At 40.4% G+C, this 18,569-nt stretch overlaps 1 protein-coding gene across 1 annotated transcript in view; it reads right to left on the bottom strand.

The window, feature by feature from the left end:
- The window catches only part of LOC124552322, a 220,062-nt gene that overhangs the window by 62,936 nt on the left and 138,557 nt on the right, over positions 1 to 18,569 (bottom strand). The window contains exons 21-25 of the mRNA XM_047126594.1: positions 17,649 to 17,992; positions 13,858 to 14,251; positions 11,944 to 12,877; positions 7,812 to 8,101; positions 2,979 to 3,169 (exon numbers count right to left, since the gene is read on the bottom strand). Coding sequence (XP_046982550.1) covers positions 2,979 to 3,169; positions 7,812 to 8,101; positions 11,944 to 12,877; positions 13,858 to 14,251; positions 17,649 to 17,992 — 2,153 coding nt within the window. The remainder of the gene's footprint in view (positions 1 to 2,978; positions 3,170 to 7,811; positions 8,102 to 11,943; positions 12,878 to 13,857; positions 14,252 to 17,648; positions 17,993 to 18,569) is intronic.

Here is an 18,569-nt window from a genome sequence, read left to right as displayed (position 1 = left end):
CCACATACTGACATGCCAACAAGTACATCTCATCTGTAGATTAGATATCACCTTAAATACCAAGTCAAAAACTACCTTTCCCTCTATCTTACATAAAGATACATTTCATTTATGGGTGAAGTTAGGGAAGAGACTTTTGGTTCACCTCCAAGTGGTGAGCTACTTACTAATCTGATTTCATCTTCAGGGGAACAATACTTAGGGCATTTAAAATTATTTGGTGCTCTGTCCACAATATCGATTCATGGAATTTTCTAAGTGGGTTTCTGTGAGATTTCGGGTGTCAATATTTCACTGTGCTAACTCAGGTTGTTCAGCATTTATGTTACAGTCCCTCATGTGACAATTTGCACTACTACTCACGCATCAAAACCCATAGATGAATCATACATATACATGTCATGTTTAGTGGTCTAGCACTAAAGAGCATGTCTGGAAATTGCAAGGTTGAGGGGTCGGGCCTCTGTTGTACCATGGATTTTTCAGTCTTCATTTTAACCTAGTCTTCATATCTCAACAATGTAATGAGTCATTAGAAACAATGCATGGTTTGGATTCCACATTTGACTGTAGGTCCCCTTTCCCCAGCTCAATAACTGGGATAAGTTGAGGATACACAAGCTGCCGAAGAGACATCCAATAGAAAGCCTTACACCAGGCCACTGAGACGCACAAATTATTGTTATTATCTGCATACAGATGTAAGTTTGCATGAAAAGCTCAGAGCACAAGTCCTACTTGTACTTAACCGGTTTTTTGATTTTCTTTACGATTGGCCAAAGGAGGTATTTCTTTGTAGACAACAGCATCATCAGTAAACAGTCTTATAGCATTGCTGATCCTATCAGATAAATCGTTTATTTATACCGAGCTCAAATGGCTCGGAGCACTATGGGACTCAACTGCTGAGGTAATTAGTCCCCTAGAACTTAGAACTAGTTAAACCTAACTAACCTAAGGACATCACACACATCCATGCCAGAGGCAGGATTCGAACCTGCGACCGTAGCGGTCTCGCGGTTCCAGACTGCAGCGCCAGAACCGCGCGGCCACTTCGGCCGGCATTATATACTGAGCTCATTAGCGGTCCTAGCTATACTTTCTTGGGGGACACCCATTGTTATTGCTATTATTATTTCTGTACATTTGCTATTCAATATAATGTACTGAGCTCAACAAGTTAAATATTCATTGAGCCAACCACATACCTGCATAGAAACTCCCCATATGATTGTATTGTGATTAGCAGATGATAGTGTAGTGCAGTGTGAAATGCCTTTTGAAAATCTGGATAGATGGAATCTACCTGTTTGTTTTCAGTTACTGCTTGCTAGATATTGTGTATGAATAAGGTCCATGTCTCACTGCTCTACCTCAAAACTTACTGTAATCTTTCATCTTCAGACATGTAGTAAATTTATAATTGAAAAACCTGTTTTGTTTACCAAAAGCTCCCAATGCAATTTGTACTCTTCTGTTTATTTCTTTAACTGGTCATCTAGCTATCATCTACAACTGTTCTATACACAACTACTCCTCAAAAGATTACACAACTTCACTGCCCACTTGCAGAATTTTTGATGTGTTCATTGTACAATATTTTAGTCTTAATATAACTGATTTTCAAGCCTTCTGTTCAGTTCTCTCATTCTTTGTTGGAGTTTGTCTGCCTTAGAGCAAGCAGCATAGTAGCATCCCCAAAGCTAAGATAGTTCACATATGTTCCACTAACACAATTATACTTCTTAATTTTCCAAATTAAACAGTCTGAAAACTTCCTCTCGAGGTACTGATAGTTAGATAATTATGGTAAAGTGATAACACTTTACTTGATTTCTTCGATTAGCATTAACATATACATTCTTCAGTTTACTGACATGCATTGTAAGATCTCTTTTTTTTAAGCTGCAATAAAACCATTTTCAAAATCTGTAAACCCCAGATTAAGTGGTAGTTCAGACTCACAGTTCTGTTCTCTATTTCCAGTCAAGTCATGCACAGTGGACGGTTTTCTCTGTTCACTTCTACATCCAGCTTCTCCATTATTCAATTAAGATCTGACATCATATTTGTGTGGTTGGTGATACTTTATGTGAGTATCTTGTAGATTACACAGGGGATACTGTTGGCTTGACAGGTTTTTTTGTTTGTAGTCAGTCTCCTTAGCTATGAAGTAAAATAATCTGTGATTTTAGGATTTTTATGAATACTAATGAACAAGGCTGTGCTTTGCATTAATAAATGTGTATGAGAACTAGTTATAGGTCTTAATCTGGGGTATCCCTGAGAATTATGTCAGGATGCAAATTTCGGCTTGTCACTGCAACTTCACCTGTTTTGTGTGTATGAAACTCAAAATTGTAATAAATCATACAGAATTTAAATGAAAAAGATCTCTAAAAGTTCTTGACTGATTTACTAGAAATTTTCACACAATATTGTGATAAACATTTGGACAGACGTAAGCTATACATTTATTTTAAACAGCAATGTACAGATTTTCTGTTAATAGTGACTGGTACAATGAAAATGCCGTTTTGCGAAAATGTGGTTTTGTTTTCTTTCTTGCAGTCAGTTTTAATAGCCTAAGTCTACCCTACTGTTTATTGTTCATATATTAGTATAGATTTTATGAATCTGAATGGGAAATTTAAAGAAAAAAGGGGCATCGATTTATTAACACCTGACAGTTGGAGAAAAAAAAAAGTAAACAAAACTACATGGTGTGACAGGTCTCATTTGCAAGCTTATTGTGCAGCAGATGTGGGGGGCGGGGGGGGGGGGGGGGGGGTGAGGGGGGAACAATGGCTGAAAACTCAGTAAGAGCACCTACTATCTCATAACCATCCAAGAACATTATAACATTTTGTAATTTTAGTGTATCTGCCAAATTTAAATGTAGGCTGGAGAAATGACTGTTGAGTGCCTGCCACTATGTGGCAGAAAAGAAATGATCAATAAGGAACAAGGAAACCTACCTTCCAGTTTGTCGTCAGCATCATTGCTGGAGGAGGTACTTGTAGGCTTTGGTTTGGTTGTGGGGGCAGGGCTGTAGGCAGGGGTGGGAGGTGTCACCACGAAGGGTGGGCGCCTGGGGGTGGTCGGTGCCGGTGGTGGCGGACGTTCGAACTCGGACGGTGGGGGTGGCAGTGTCTGCAGGGGTGGCTTCCTGTAACAATGAAAAAAACAAAGCCAGTAGAGAGCCTTCAAGTACCATGTAGTTAAAGTACAGCTTAGCTATGCATTTTAAATAATTGTGCTGCACCTTTCTCATTTCTGAATATTAGGTACCCGTATCTGGTTTTGTAAATAATATATAAAAAATTGTAGAAATTGATCATAATGACTATTTCTGCCAGTAGACACACTTGTGCAAACAACAGATACACTTAAAGGGAAGGTGATTACCTTGATTAGTAAGTAGGTGGCATAGTGTGTGCATAAATTATTACAAAGTAGTGTTATGGTAGTGATAAGGGAATTAAACAGGAAAATATTGATCTATCAAAACAGGTATTAATTAAAGCTATATAATATTTATTATAAATAATTTTAAAACAATTCTCGACACTACAGCTAACTGTTTTCTCGCCAATAAAAAAATGAGATGCCTAACGCACTTTCAGTGAAGGGCGATTACAAATTAGTGGACAGTTCCCTAATATTACATTTTTTCTAATAAAATCTATCTTCTCTTATTATAATAATGGGGTTGCTACACAGTTTTTGAGATACATAGAAATGATTTAGTGGACACTACAGTCACCTGACCTCACACCACTGAACAACTACTATGAAGTTTGGTAAAGAACCAAGTATATTGAATCAAAGTTAAAGACCTAAAGGACTAGAAGACATGCATTCGTAACATTTTTAAACATGTTGCTGTGGAGTTCCTGGAGCAAACATGAAGAAAGACTGAATATAGACTAGACATTATTTGTGCCACTAGAAGTGGACACACATTGATATGTTGATTGTAGGTTGGGTGTTGACATTTGCATTGCTATCAACAACCTGTGTTGTTGACAATATTTGGTCATGTGACTCCATTATGTGTACCACCCTGCTACTTGGGGATAATGGCACATTTTATATGTAATAAGTCGCCAACTATACTGAAAGAAAGTTTCTCAATTACAGGTGCTGTGTTGACCACCATTTCTTATGTATAAGAGCCAGGGCCTTCCACAACGCAGACTCTACAGCACCTGCAGGGCAGATGGACAGAAACATGTGAGCAAGTGTAGTGACATCTGTCGTGGGTTCAAGTTCTCTTCCAGAACTTGGATAAGATGTGTGTTTGCAAGACTGTGCACAAGAAGAAAATGCGTGCAATGGTTGTGGTGACTAGAGACATAGAAACACAATATGATAATGATTTAGTTTAAGGCCTTTTACAAAATTTATCTTTCAAGTAAAGTTTACATGTACTATATTCTATGGGTAAAAATGATAAAATTATACCTGTTATTTTAGCCCAATGATAGGCTAGAATGGCAAGAGTATGGTAAGAAAGAAAAAATATCTATAAACACACTAACTGAAGTGTTATTTTTGTGTGCAGAAATTTCATTCCTAAATACCTCCCTGAATAACATCCTTCTGCTGGAAACACAAAAATATGACAATTGTAACCAAAATTTTGATAACAGTAAAATGTAAGGCATCTTCTCCCAATCCACTCTTCCAAAGAGGCAACAAAAGTTTATGAGTTATCTTATCACACACTGAAAATCATTTGTTGTTATACAGTATAGTTTTAAAAGTATTAAGATGGAAGGTTGTAGACTTAAAAACTTCAACAGCCAAGATCATTAATTATAATTTTATTTCTGATAACTGGTTTTGACAAATCTAAGTTGCCATAATCAGATCTTATGCAAATACATCTCAATACATCTCTATTATATGTACAATATACCACATCAAGTTATGGCATGTCATTCCAGGAACACTAAGAAAGTGATACCTCGGCATGTCAGTAATAAATCAAGAGTTACATAAAATATCATGCATATTGTTCTGACAGCACAAGCTCATATTCACACAACAGATGAAAGGTGAGTTTTCTGTCTCCTTTCATCTGTTGTGTGAGTATGAGGTTGTGCAGTAAGTGCAACATGCAAGTTATTTTATGTTGTTGTTGTTGTGGTCTTCAGTCCTGAGACTGGTTTGATGCAGCTCTCCATGCTACTCTATCCTGTGCACGCTTCTTCATCTCCCAGTACCTACTACAACCTACATCCTTCTGAATCTGCTTAGTGTATTCATCTCTTGGTCTCCCCCTATGATTTTTACCCTCCACGCTGCCCTCCAATACTAAATTGGTGATCCCTTGATGCCTCAGAACATGTCCTACCAACCGATCCCTTCTTCTGGTCAAGTTGTGCCACAAACTTCTCTTCTCCCCAATCCTATTCAATACTTCCTCATTAGTTATGTGATCTACCCATATAATCTTCAGCATTCTTCTGTAGCACCACATTTCAGAAGCTTCTATTCTCTTCTTGTCCAAACTATTTACCGTCCATGTTTCACTTCCATACATGGCTACACTCCATACAAATACTTTCAGAAATAACTTCCTGACACTTAAATCTATACTCGATGTTAACAAATTTCTCTTCTTCAGAAACGCTTCCCTTGCCATTGCCAGTCTACATTTTATATCCTCTCTACTTCGTTCATCATCAGTTATTTTGCTCCCCAAATAGCAAAACTCCTTTACTACTTTAAGTGTCTCATTTCCTAATCTAATACCCTCAGCATCACCCGACTTAACTCGACTGCATTCCATTATCCTCGTTTTGCTTTTGTTGATGTTCATCTTATATCCTCCCTTCAAGACACCATCCATTCCGTTCAACTGCTCTTCCAGGTCCTTTGCTGTCTCTGCCAGAATTATAATGTCATCGGCGAACCTCAAAGTTTTTATTTCTTCTCCATGGATTTTAATACCTACTCCAAATTTTTCTTTTGTTTCCTTTACTGCTTGCTCAATATAGAGATTGAATAACATCGGGGAGAGGCTACAACCCTGTCTTACTCCCTTCCCAACCACTGCTTCCCTTTCATGTCCCTCAACTCTTATAACTGCCATCTGGTTTCTGTACAAGTTGTAAATAGCCTTTCGCTCCCTGTATTTTACCCCTGCCACCTTTAGAATTTGAAAGAGAGTATTCCAGTCAACATTGTCAAAAGCTTTCTCTAAGTCTACAAATGCTAGAAACGTAGGTTTGCCTTTCCTTAATCTTTCTTCTAAGATAAGTCGTAAGGTCAGTATTGCCTCACGTGTTCCAGTATTTCTATGGAATCCAAACTCATCTTCCCCGAGGTCGGCTTCTACTAGTTTTTCCATTCGTCTGTAAAGAATTCGTGTTAGTACTTTGCAGCTGTGGCTTATTAAACTGATAGTTCGGTAATTTTCACATCTGTCAACACCTGCTTTCTTTGGGATTGGAATTATTATATTCTTCTTGAAGTCTGAGGGTATTTCGCCTGTTTCATACATCTTGCTCACCAGATGGTAGAGTTTTGTCAGGACTGGCTCTCCCAAGGCCGTCAGTAGTTCTAATGGAATGTTGTCTACTCCCGGGGCTTTGTTTTGACTCAGGTCTTTCAGTGCTCTGTCAAACTCTTCACGCAGTATCGTATCTCCCATTTCATCTTCATCTACATCCTCTTCCATTTCCATAATATTGTCCTCAAGTGCATCGCCCTTGTATAGACCCTCTATATACTCCTTCCACCTTTCTGCTTTCCCTTCTTTGCTTAGAACTGGGTTTCCATCTGAGCTCTTGATGTTCATACATGTGGTTCTCTTATCTCCAAAGGTCTCTTTAATCTTCCTGTAGGCAGTATCTATCTTACCCCTAGTGAGATAAGCCACTACATCCTTACATTTGTCCTCTAGCCATCCCTGCTTAGCCATTTTGCACTTCCTGTCGATCTCATTTTTGAGACGTTTGTATTCCTTTTTGCCTGCTTCATTTACTGCATTTTTATATTTTCTCCTTTCATCAATTAAATTCAATATTTCTTCTGTTACCCAAGGATTTCTACTAACCCTCTTCTTTTTACGTACTTGATCGTCTGCTGCCTTCACTACTTCATCCCTCAGAGCTACCCATTCTTCTTCTACTGTATTTCTTTCCTCCATTCCTGTCAATTGTTCCCTTATGCTCTCCCTTTCAGTTTATCCAGGTCCCATCTCTTTAAATTCCCACCTTTTTGCAGTTTCTTCAGTTTTAATCTACAGGTCATAACCAATAGATTGTGGTCAGAGTCCACATCTGCCCCTGGAAACGTCTTACAATTTAAAACCTGGTTCCTAAATCTCTGTCTTACCATTATATAATCTATCTGATACCTTTTAGTATCTCCAGGGGATTACATTTTATGTAATCTTTCTTTATTGTTGACAAATTGATGTATCACTTTCTTCACATTCCTGGAATGACATGTCATAAACTTGACATGATATATTATACATATTTAGATGTATTTGCATAAGATCTTCTGATAGCACCTTAGATTAGCCAAAACCGGCCATGGAAAATAAAATTATATTTAGCGATCTTGGCTGTTGAAGTTTTTACTTCTATATTTCATATTATTTTAGATTGGCCCCATACTTCAGTGATGTCAAGCATATGTAGTTGTAAAGATGTTTAATGGGCACCCTGTACTTATGCAGTTACAGGACAGTGTTGCATTAATGAGTTCCCTATTCAGTCTATTCCTAATGTATGGATGGGTTTCACGATAAAGTTGTATCTGATCAACGTTGTAGGAGCAGAGGCACTCACCTGCCACCTCCGATGAGGACTGGTCGGTGTGTGGAATCCCCTTCTTGTGGGGGCGGTCTGCCCCCAGCACCCACCACGGTCACCCTGGGTGGGGGCGGAGCCAGCCCCACCACCGAGTCGTCTGCCGGTCTCAGCTTGAAGGGCCGTGCGGTGCTCGCTGCTGCCTCCAGGTCCGAGCCGGCTGGGTGAGGTGGTGGGGGTGGCTTGTCCACCTCCATCATGTCCACCGGCAGCTGCCCATCTCCCAGCAGACTGGGTCTGGGTCTGCCCTCCTCTGTTGCTCCTGGCCTCTGGAGACACAAGCATTCGTTGCAAAATGACAGTACAACTCTTGATGACTGATCACCGGCCAATGATTCATTATGAGCATGTGCAACAAAAGAAGTGTTACCCCAAGATACATTTTGCTAATACAGTGTAAAGGTCTCAAATCAGTTAGAAAGAGAACCCACAAGTTTCTTGAGATATGCTGTATCCAGATGGATCCACCCATTTTTGTGGGATTTGAATGTATGAATCGCAATAGCCTCCTAGCTAAAGACAACTTTTGTGGAAGTAACCCATAGACAATGTTATAAGTAAAAAAAAAAAAAATAAATAAAAAATAAAAAAATGCTGAAAGTTGTATTTAATAAGTAACCATGGGGAGATTGTCTTGATTAGGTAGAAATCATTTATAGGGCTCAACAAGGCTAAACTTTAGGTCCATTATTGATTCTCATATACGTAAATGATCTTTGGCCCAATATGCCACAAACAGAAGAAGTTCTTTTTTTAAATTTTTAGCTAACTGTAGTATTGTAATCAATCCAAATATACATACAGTAACATAATAAATGGTAAAAAATGTACTCAGAAGTATTATTGAGTGGTTGTCTGCAAACAGACGCACTCTCAATTTCAAAAAGACACAACATGTTCAGTTCTGCAAATCTAGAGGTACTACACCGGTGATGAAGGTCACATGGTGATGGTACACATGAAGGTGAAAACTTCAAAATTCTTAGGATTCCCTGTTAATGAGAATTTTAAAAAAATCGTTTTTGAACTCCTATAACAACTCTATTTGGCCACATTGCACTTTGCATCACTACAAACTGTGGGCAGAGGTAAATCTGTAAGTTAACATAATATGCGACTTTACTTTCAGAAATATAATATGGAATAATGTACTGGGGTAACTAATTTTTAGGAAATAAAGTTTTCTAAAGTTTTGAAAACTTAGTTTTAACAGTCCCCCTGCAGGCGAAACTTGCTCCTGCTAAGAAAGGCTTCATTTTTCAAAAATGTGCTGTAAGGATAATACGGGGTGCACAACCACTACATCTGTTTAAGGATTTAGGAATTTTGACTATTGCTTCACAGTGTATTTATTCCCCCAGGTAGTTTATTGTAAATGACCCACTACAGTTTTCAGAAGGACCAATGATGTACACAATTATTATATCTAAACAAAAATTGACATTCATTATTCCACATTAAGGTCATCATCAACAGGAAAAGAGATGCACAATGCTGTCACCAAACTATTTGATTACTTACCCAATGATATAAAATGACTGATAGGCAGCAAACTTGAAAACAAACTGAAATCGATTTCTCAAAAACTCCTTATATTCTGTAGAGTAATTTCTATATATGTAATATGTCAAAGTGGCAGACAGGAATTACTAATTCACATCTGTATTTTAAACAAATCCTTGCAAATGATCAGCATGTCGTTATATTTATGTATGAATGTGCAATATGAATATAAAGTGACTCAATCCACACCACTGCGATTAATCATACAAATGATACATGCAAAACATGTACCTGGATTGAGGACTTCTTGGTGGGAAGGACTGCTGCCAATGTACAGTTCAGATAAGGAGCATGAAGCCAAGATGTGAGAAATCAGGGATCATTCAGAGGCATACAGACAGTCATTTTTGTCTTGCTCTGTCTGTGAGTGGAACAGGAAAGGAAATGACTAATTGTGATACAGGATACTCTGCATTACACAATGTAAGATCGCTTGGAAAGTATGTATGTAGATGTAGTTGTAGGCATCAAAAGGTACAGCAGTGTATGACTGACAACAGTTCCCTCTGGTTGTTGTTCAGGCAGTGGTTACGCCTAACAGCACAACTCGCAGCATGTGAAGAAGATGGCTGCATCACTCATCCAAATATTATGCACAAAATGGAATCAATGACTCTGCTGAACATGCAGATGCATACCATTCATCATCAACATTGGCTTACATAATCCCTGCATCCTTTTGCCTGGATATGCAGCTTTGAAACTGATACAAAACTGGTAAACCACAAATATAGTTTTATGCAGATAAAGGAATACGAGTGAAGAGGGGAACAAAAAGTATTTATTTTCTTCCATGAAGCATAAGGGTTGGCTACAATGGTGGCCCTGGTGCCAACAGAACAAAAAACACACATCTTTTGTCAATTTGATGCTGTCACAACTGCATCTACTGGGTGGCCATAATCATAGAGCAGCTACTCACAGAGGTCCAGTGTAATCTGTAATTATCATATGGTAGTGAAACTTGGCAGATATTCTAATGTGTTAATGCAGAACTGATATATGCTGGAAATCCAATTCCAATTTTGTACATCAAGTGCAAATCTGGCACTGTGAATGCAAGAGAGATGTATATAAATGTTTCCATTTACAACTGATTAGGAATAGAACATGGGCAGAAAAGGAAAAACAAGTGAGAAAGGCATAATTTGATTTCATTATAAACAGCCACTTACACAGACTGTTCAATATGAGCACCAGAGACATCTGTAAGATGCTGTACAGCACCACATTTGCACCTGGTGACCAAAATTGGATCTAATTTTTTTCCTGTGTAAATTGGTTCTGCATTAATGCATTATCATATCTACCAAGTTTCACCATGTGATAATTACTGCCCACTGGACCTCCGCAAGTATCTGAACTTTTAATTAAAACCACCTGCTACATCCTTACACCGCAAACCACTGGGAGAGGGTACTTAGCATGGTACAACATGTTAGGTTTTCTTCCTGTTCCATTAACATATGGGATGTGACAAGAACAACTACTTAAAGTCCTCAGTGCTTGCTTTAATTAGTCGAACCTTGTTTTCAAGGTCCCCATGGGAGTGACACATAGGGGCTGAAAAGTACCTTAAGATTATTCACGTAATACTGGTTATTTTGCATGTTATCTTCAAGAGTCGGTGAATTCAAGTTTTTCAGCATTTCTGTAATACTCTCTCATGAGTCAAACAAACATGTGAGCATTTTTAGTGCCCTTCTTTATATTCATTCAAAATCCCCTGGTTAGTCCTCTTTGGAATGGGTCTCACACAGTTGAGCAATATTCTAAGACGGGTCACACAAGTGGTTTGGAAGCAGTCTGATTTGTAGACTGACTGCATTGTCCCCGTATCCTGAGAGTGAAGAAAACTCTGCCACTTGCTTTAGCTACGACCAAGCCTATGTGATTGTTCCATTTCGTATTCGTACAGTGTTGGACCCCTGTATTTGTACGAGTTGAAAGATTTCAGTTGTGTGTTACTGATATTGTAGTCATAGTATACTATGTTTTTTGTTTTATTTTGTGAAGTGCACAATTTTCCATTTCTGAACATTTACAGCAAGTAGGCAGTATTTGCACCACTTTGAAATCTTATCACGATCATACTGAATATTTGTCCAGCTTTTCAGAAAGTACTTAAAAAGAGGTGCATCACTGGTGAAAAATCTGAGGTGGTTATTAATATTGCCTGCAAGGTCATTAATGTACATCATAGACAGCAAGGGTCCCAACATATTTCCTTGAGACATACCTGAAGTTGCTCCTATCTCTGTCAATGGCTCCCCATTAACTCTTCAATACAATCGGAAATTTCACTCAATATACCATAGGCTATGCTTTTGATAATAAGCATAGATGTGGTATGGAGCCAAATGCTTTTTGGAAGTCAAGAAATATAGCACGCACCTTAGTTGTTTGAAATACAGTTTGGGAACGCCGTGAGAGAAAAGTAAAACTTGCATTTCAAATTATTGATGTTTTTGGAAAACGTGCCAGTCAGCAAAGAAAAAGTCATTCTGTCAGAGATGTTAGACGACAGATGATTTAAGCGAACACTAACCTGTGTCGGTCGACGGGTGACGACATCGCCCGGGAACTCGGCCGGTCGGCCCAGAACGATGACAGGTGGCCGGTGGGGCTTGTTGTTGTGCTGGTGGTCTGTGAGCACCGTCACCCTCGGGGGTGGCGGGGGCGGAGGAGGTGGCGGCTGCGTGGGGCGGACTGCGGTCGCCGGCGGCAGGTTCAGCGACGGCGGTCTCAGAACCGAGTCCACCACGGCAGACACGTCCTCACCCATGGCCTTGAACGGAGGCACCTCCTGCCCGAAGTCTCCCTCTCCGGTGCCCTCGAAGCCTGGCGGCTGCCGGTTGCCGACGACGGGAGTCTCGGCCGGTGGCCTCAGGGCATCACCGGGCCAGTGTGGCCTCGCACCCTCCAGTGTCCCACCGGCGGAGATGTGAGGCCGCCCGTAGTGGATGTCTGACTCATCTCCGGATGGGTGGTCCCGGCCCGGACCGCTCTCGTCGCCGGCGGATACTACCAGGTGGCCCGATCCTCCAGTGTGCCAACCCGGAGGGCGATATCCAGCTGCCTGGTATGGTGGACCGACACCGGGCACCACAACCTCACCATCTGGACCATCACTGCCAATGCCATGGTGAGCATTGGGGTTATCTTCCTTGGAACCGACGATCTGCCAGCCAGAGCTTCCTATGTGTGGATGTGAAGGCCTCTCTTCTCCGACTCCTAGTACAGGTATCTCATTTCGAGATGGTTTCTCATCCTGGTGGTCCGATTCCAGTGTCGCGGTGCCAGTGTGGCTATCATGATGGTAACCGGGTTCGTTATCTGGTGACACTATCACCAGCGGCCGTTCAGTCTGGGTTCCACCGTGCAGATTGCCGTCCGGTTCTCCCTCATCTCCATCTGAGCCATCTGCTGGTGGATCTGGGCTCCCATCAGTGCCAGACGCTGCTCCAGTGCTGTCTGGATCGCTATTAGAAACAGATAAATGACATTTCTCTCGCCGTGTTGATACACACTTTTTATCAGAAACAGAATTTATGAATATTAATACTATTACAAAAATTAACAAACATTCTTTTTGTAACACCACTAAAGTATTCTATAATAACAAATGAACAATGAATGAAACAGGCAACAAGTTTTAAATATTTGTTGGTGGAAAGAGATTTGTATGATTCTAATGTAAGATATGTATGGTTGCTAATAGTGCAGCCATTTCCAGAAATTTCTGGGTTGCTTTGTAGCACAGAACTTATGGCTGACAAGCAGATAGAACAAAAACTGAGAAGTAAAAATCTTGGAATAAATAAGATAGGAACAGACCTCATACACAGCTTATGACCAATGAGTAATTTTGTCATCCATATCATCCCAAATACTCGTGGAGAGAGAGGGGAGTGGGGCAGGGGAGGGGGTGAGAGCAGACTGGGAAGGAGGTCGATTAATGGAAACAAAATCCATTCTAGTTCATTCACCAATACTGGAGGAAAGTGCAGACTGCAGTGGGCCTAATAATATTCAAATTTGTCTATGGTGGCATTAAATTGTTCTCTTGTAGGTCAAACCAGTGACAGATACTGACAGTCATTTAAACTGGACATTTGGGCATAACCAACTTTAAATATCCATGCCTGTCAATTGAACCTAATGTGGAAGGTGGCAAATAGAGGGGAGGCACCTGCCACAATGCAAAGTCTTTCAACATTCTGCTGCTGATCACAATGAATGAAACCATATTCCCACCAAAGTATGGCCTCAGTACAGTATAGAGGAGAGCAGCTATCAGTGTCTGGCATTACTCGTGACTGTGTCCCTAAATGTGATTATTTCTCATTGGTTTCGGGCAGTGTTGGGTAAGGGGCAGATCCATAGAACAGTGAGTCACCTTCTAATGTGTCACATAGTGTAGCCATTGGTATAAAGGAAACAACCTGCCCGTGTGACACACCTTTTCTCGTCCAGTGCAGCATCCTCTCCCACATCAAACTGGTCAGCAGCACTGGGGAAATGTATTCCACCGTGTGGAGGCCGTCCGTCTGGACGGTCACCGACATTCGGGCCACTGTCTGGGCTGGAGACCTCACCAGCTGTGTGGTGATGATGGTGCTCACGGTGATGCACGGTTCCCGAAGGCTCGTCCACCTCGTTTGCAGGCTCACCCACGGTGACTACGTGTGGCCGCAAGTCCTCCGGAGGCACAGGGCTGTGCAGCTCGTTGAAGTGTGGCACGTGTCCGACAATGATGTTGTTGTCAGCGTCCGTCACGGGCGGTGGCCGCTGCTGGTGGGGCTGGCCGTGGAAGTCCAGTGGTGGTTTGGGATGGACACTCACAAAACCTGGAACTGAAGATTATTTCCTAATCAATTGCTTCATTTGACAACATTAATCACTCTCGTATCATATGAGTAGCAACTGGTTCAACTCTAAAGTAGTTAGATGTGATACACTAAAGGTAGAAATCTGATGGATGTCATGGTGGCTTTCAGTATACGTTTTTACTTAGTACATTGCAAATGTACTGCCCTTCTTTGACTACATTGTCAAGAATATTTGCAAGTAACTGCAAACAACTGCAGGTTATTCTTATTTGGAGTCATCCACATTATCTCTGAGTTTGGTAGAGTGTACTTTATGGGGCTTCCACTGTGTCTCCACTTGGCAGTGGCACCGATGAAAATGATTCTTGTAACATACAGCTCCAGTGAAACTTCTCAAACGCACTGCCAATACATGTGGTGCCCTACCATCATTCCCTAATTCTAGCTCTTCATTTCTCTTAGTTGACTCATTCTTCCACAAAACATGGGGTACACAATTATGAGTTATAATGCTAATGAGCAAGGTGTGTGCAGATACTGTAGATCCATGACATTTTCCCTTCACATTTTCTCACATTTCTTACCTGCAATGGAGAGTAATAGTAGCTGCCAATGGTTATGTTAAACATATTTCATATGACCTGTGCATATAAAAATTTCTTTCCAGAGTCTCAGAATAGCGCTGTTGCCATCAGCAAGTGTGCACTTGCACCTGGACAGACTATACACAACATCAGAGATGTAGCCTTACCACACCCAACTGCAGAATGTTGCAGAGATCACCATTTGTTTATCTGAGTCTTAGAAGCCTCCATTCCAGTTCATTCTTCTAATATGTTGACGGCACCACCTTTAGTACTATCCATCCCCCACCCACTATCCATTCATCCAAATGATCCCTTCAGCTCCACATAAACAATTTCACCACTACGTAATGGAGCCTCTCATCAACATGACAAAATCCCAGGCAACAAATACAAGAAAAAACATCTGTCCTTGTAACTGATGGTACCTCTCCACTAACCTGACAAAATCCTGGAAATAATTATACAGAAAACCCATCTAAGCAGTCTGTTGCAGAAACATTTACATCACAATTCACAAACATCCAAACCATCTAACTAAAACATGAAATATCTCAGACTAACACTTGGTCAAAAAGTAAATTGGAGACTCCATCTACTGTCCACAACATATTAAAACTTGTAACCTCCTGAACATGTTGATCACACCCCTTGATGATCATCCATACATACAATATCCGCCCCCCCCTCCCCCAAATTGCCCCATTCCCCTTCCCCTCATCTTCGCATCTCAAAATGTTGTAAGAGCATGTAGTTCTCTCAAGTTTTAACATCCATTGAAATTCTTGTGTTGATTTCTACATCTGTTTATCCTCCCTTATTAATTTCCTCTATCAACTATTAAAGTTTTCTAACATCCTCAAACACCTGAAACATCTGTCCTAATGCTCTCCTAAATTTGCATCACAATATCCATTTGTGTAGCCCATCTTTCAGGGCTCTGGTGACAGCTGTACCAGTATGAACTACCTTCCTTTCACCTACAAACACTTCACATTCATTCGTGTGTGCGTTTACTGATGAAGGCCTTATGTGGCAATCTATCTTTTCCTATATTGTTGATATACCTATCCTATTAATTGATTAATTGTAACCTACCTCACCAAGACCAACCCAGATTAATGCTTGAACCCTCCCTCTTCCTGCCTCTCTGAACTCTAATGTCTCCCAACTATTGATTCCTTCCTCCATATACATCAGATTTTTCTTTTTTTTTAATACATATAACTTGCTCCTCCATTATTACCATCACAGAGATGAAAAATGCCCATCACTAACATCAAATTATGCATATCCTCACTGTTCTTAGCATTTTAAATTTTACTTTTGACCACTGTCTTGTAAGGTCACTTTCTTGTTTGTCTGTCTGTTCAGTACAAGTTTGCAATTGATTTTAAACTAACTTTCTGCTGGAACAGAGACTTGACTTTCTTCTCTAGTGTATGTTGGAGGGTACTTTGTTTACTGCTGTCATTTGCAGATGAGCTAGATACTTGATACTTTTAGCATTCCTTAGAAGTGGATAACAATTCAACATTAGCTCACTTTCTTGTCTGGTGTGTAGAGAAGAGTATTTTGTCTACCACTGTTTTGTGGGGAGTACAATTGCTGGTAAGCCTCCACATGAGCTCGAACCTCAATAATTTTTACTTTTACAGTCTTTTTTCATATATTCATAGAAGGAATCGAAATATTGGTTAAATAAGGTGAAGGTATACTGAAATAAACATAAAATTTACTGTACGTCTCTGTTGAAACCCCATCAAAATGTTTGAAATTGGTTGAAATATTCCACACAGATGAGACTGAATAGCAAAAGCCAATTATTTAAATAAAAATCAACTTTTAATATACCACATTTCTAAATCAGATGAAAAAGTATGATATAATTTCTCTTAGTCCTACACAGACAGTCCTGAAAATTGTGAGTGTGAATTTTTAATAACTATGAAAATTTGTATGGGTAGCCATGTATGGAAGTGAAACATGGATGATAAATAGTTTGGACAAGAAGCTTTTGAAATGTGGTGCTACAGAAGAATGCTGAAAATTAGATGGGTAGATCACATAAGTAATGATGAAGTACTGAATAGAATTGGGAAGGAGTTTGTGGCACAACTTGACAAAAAGAAGGGACCGGTTAGTAGGACATGTTCTGAGGCATCAAGGGATCACAAATTTAGCATTGGAGAGCAGCGTGGAGGGTAAAAATTGTAGAGGGAGACCAAGAGATGAATACACTAAGCAGATTCAGAAGGATGTAGGTTGCAGTACGTACTGGGAGATGAAGAAGCTTGCACAGGATAGGGTAGCATGGAGAGCTGCATCAAACGAGTCTCAGGACTGAAGACCACAACAACAACAACAACATGAAAATACTTGTAAGATTTAAAGCTAAAAATGTGGGGTGCATGTAATACATAATGGATGCATGAATAGTTCACCTCCTTACTATTATCTATTGCATGCAGCCTGTGTTTTTCATTGTGAATCTTAACAAGCGTGTTCATAGCTATATAAATTCATACTCACAAAGTTTCTGGATTATCTGTATGGGTTTAGGAATCTGTATGGGTCAAGGAGAAATGATTTTATACTTTTTAGTCTGGTTTAAAAACTTGATGTATTAAAATTGATTTTTATTTCAGTAATTTTATTTTCCTCTCATGCATAGACAAACACTGAAGAGAAGTTACTTCACTGCTAACAGTCTTTGCCTAGTAAGGGGAATCCAAATACTGAAATAGCGGGACGAGGGCAATGAGTGTACCCACGATCATACCTAGAACCCTTCAGGTACATACTAGTTAATGCTCCCACGGTGGCCCGTAGCTTACCTGTTGGTGTGTCTTTGATGCCGGGCACCAGGTGCACCTCGTGGAAGCCGTGCTGCAGTGGCGGCTGCTGAGGCAGACCATCTCCGGGTCGAGGCCTGGCCCCCAGCTGTGGGGGCAGAGGCCTGGATCCCTGCTGTGGGGGTGGAGGCCTGGCTCCCTGCTGTGGGGGTGGAGGCCTGGCTCCCTGCTGTGGGGGCGGAGGCCTGGATCCCTGTTGTGGGGGTGGAGGCCTGGCTCCCTGCTGTGGGGGTGGAGGCCATGCTCCCTGCTGTGGGGGTGGAGGCCTGGCTACCTGCTGTGGGGGCAGAGGCCAGGTTCCCTGCTGTGGTCTGCTGCTGTTGTACCTGTGGGGACAGCACAGTCTCTTGTAAACTCAGTCCTCTTACAACATAATCTGAGAATAAATAAAAAGCTTTCAATATGCCACACATTTCTCCATTTTGCAGCTACTTCAACATCTACATCTGTAATCCTCCTGTGAGTGACAGTGGATACTTATCATAGAATTGAATGGGGCTCTGATCATCAAAATGACAGAGAAAATGATTACCTTATCTTGTCTCTCTGCTAACTACTTGAGAATGGTTAAAGTTGACTGAAGAGAATGAGCAATCTCTGAATAAGAATCCTTCCAATGATTATTGACCTTTGATAGCACACAACATATAAAAATGCACATGTTATAGTTTTAGGCCTAAAAAAAACTTTGTATTATATTTTTTATATAAATAAATCTACACCAACAGAAGATGGCATGTGTGAGTAAAGAATGGAAACAGGAAATACCTTGTGTCTTGCAGAAGGCAGAGTTTAAAAAGACAGTTTTAATTCAGAAATGTTAACAAGAGCTCCCAATAGCAAGATGATTGTATATTCACTAATGTCCTTTGTCACTACTAATATTGCTCTATTCTTAAAATG

Source organism: Schistocerca americana, chromosome 10 (genome assembly GCF_021461395.2).
Source record: "Schistocerca americana isolate TAMUIC-IGC-003095 chromosome 10, iqSchAmer2.1, whole genome shotgun sequence".
Taxonomy (NCBI): domain Eukaryota; kingdom Metazoa; phylum Arthropoda; class Insecta; order Orthoptera; family Acrididae; genus Schistocerca; species Schistocerca americana.
This window is presented reverse-complemented; position numbering and strand designations above follow the sequence as displayed.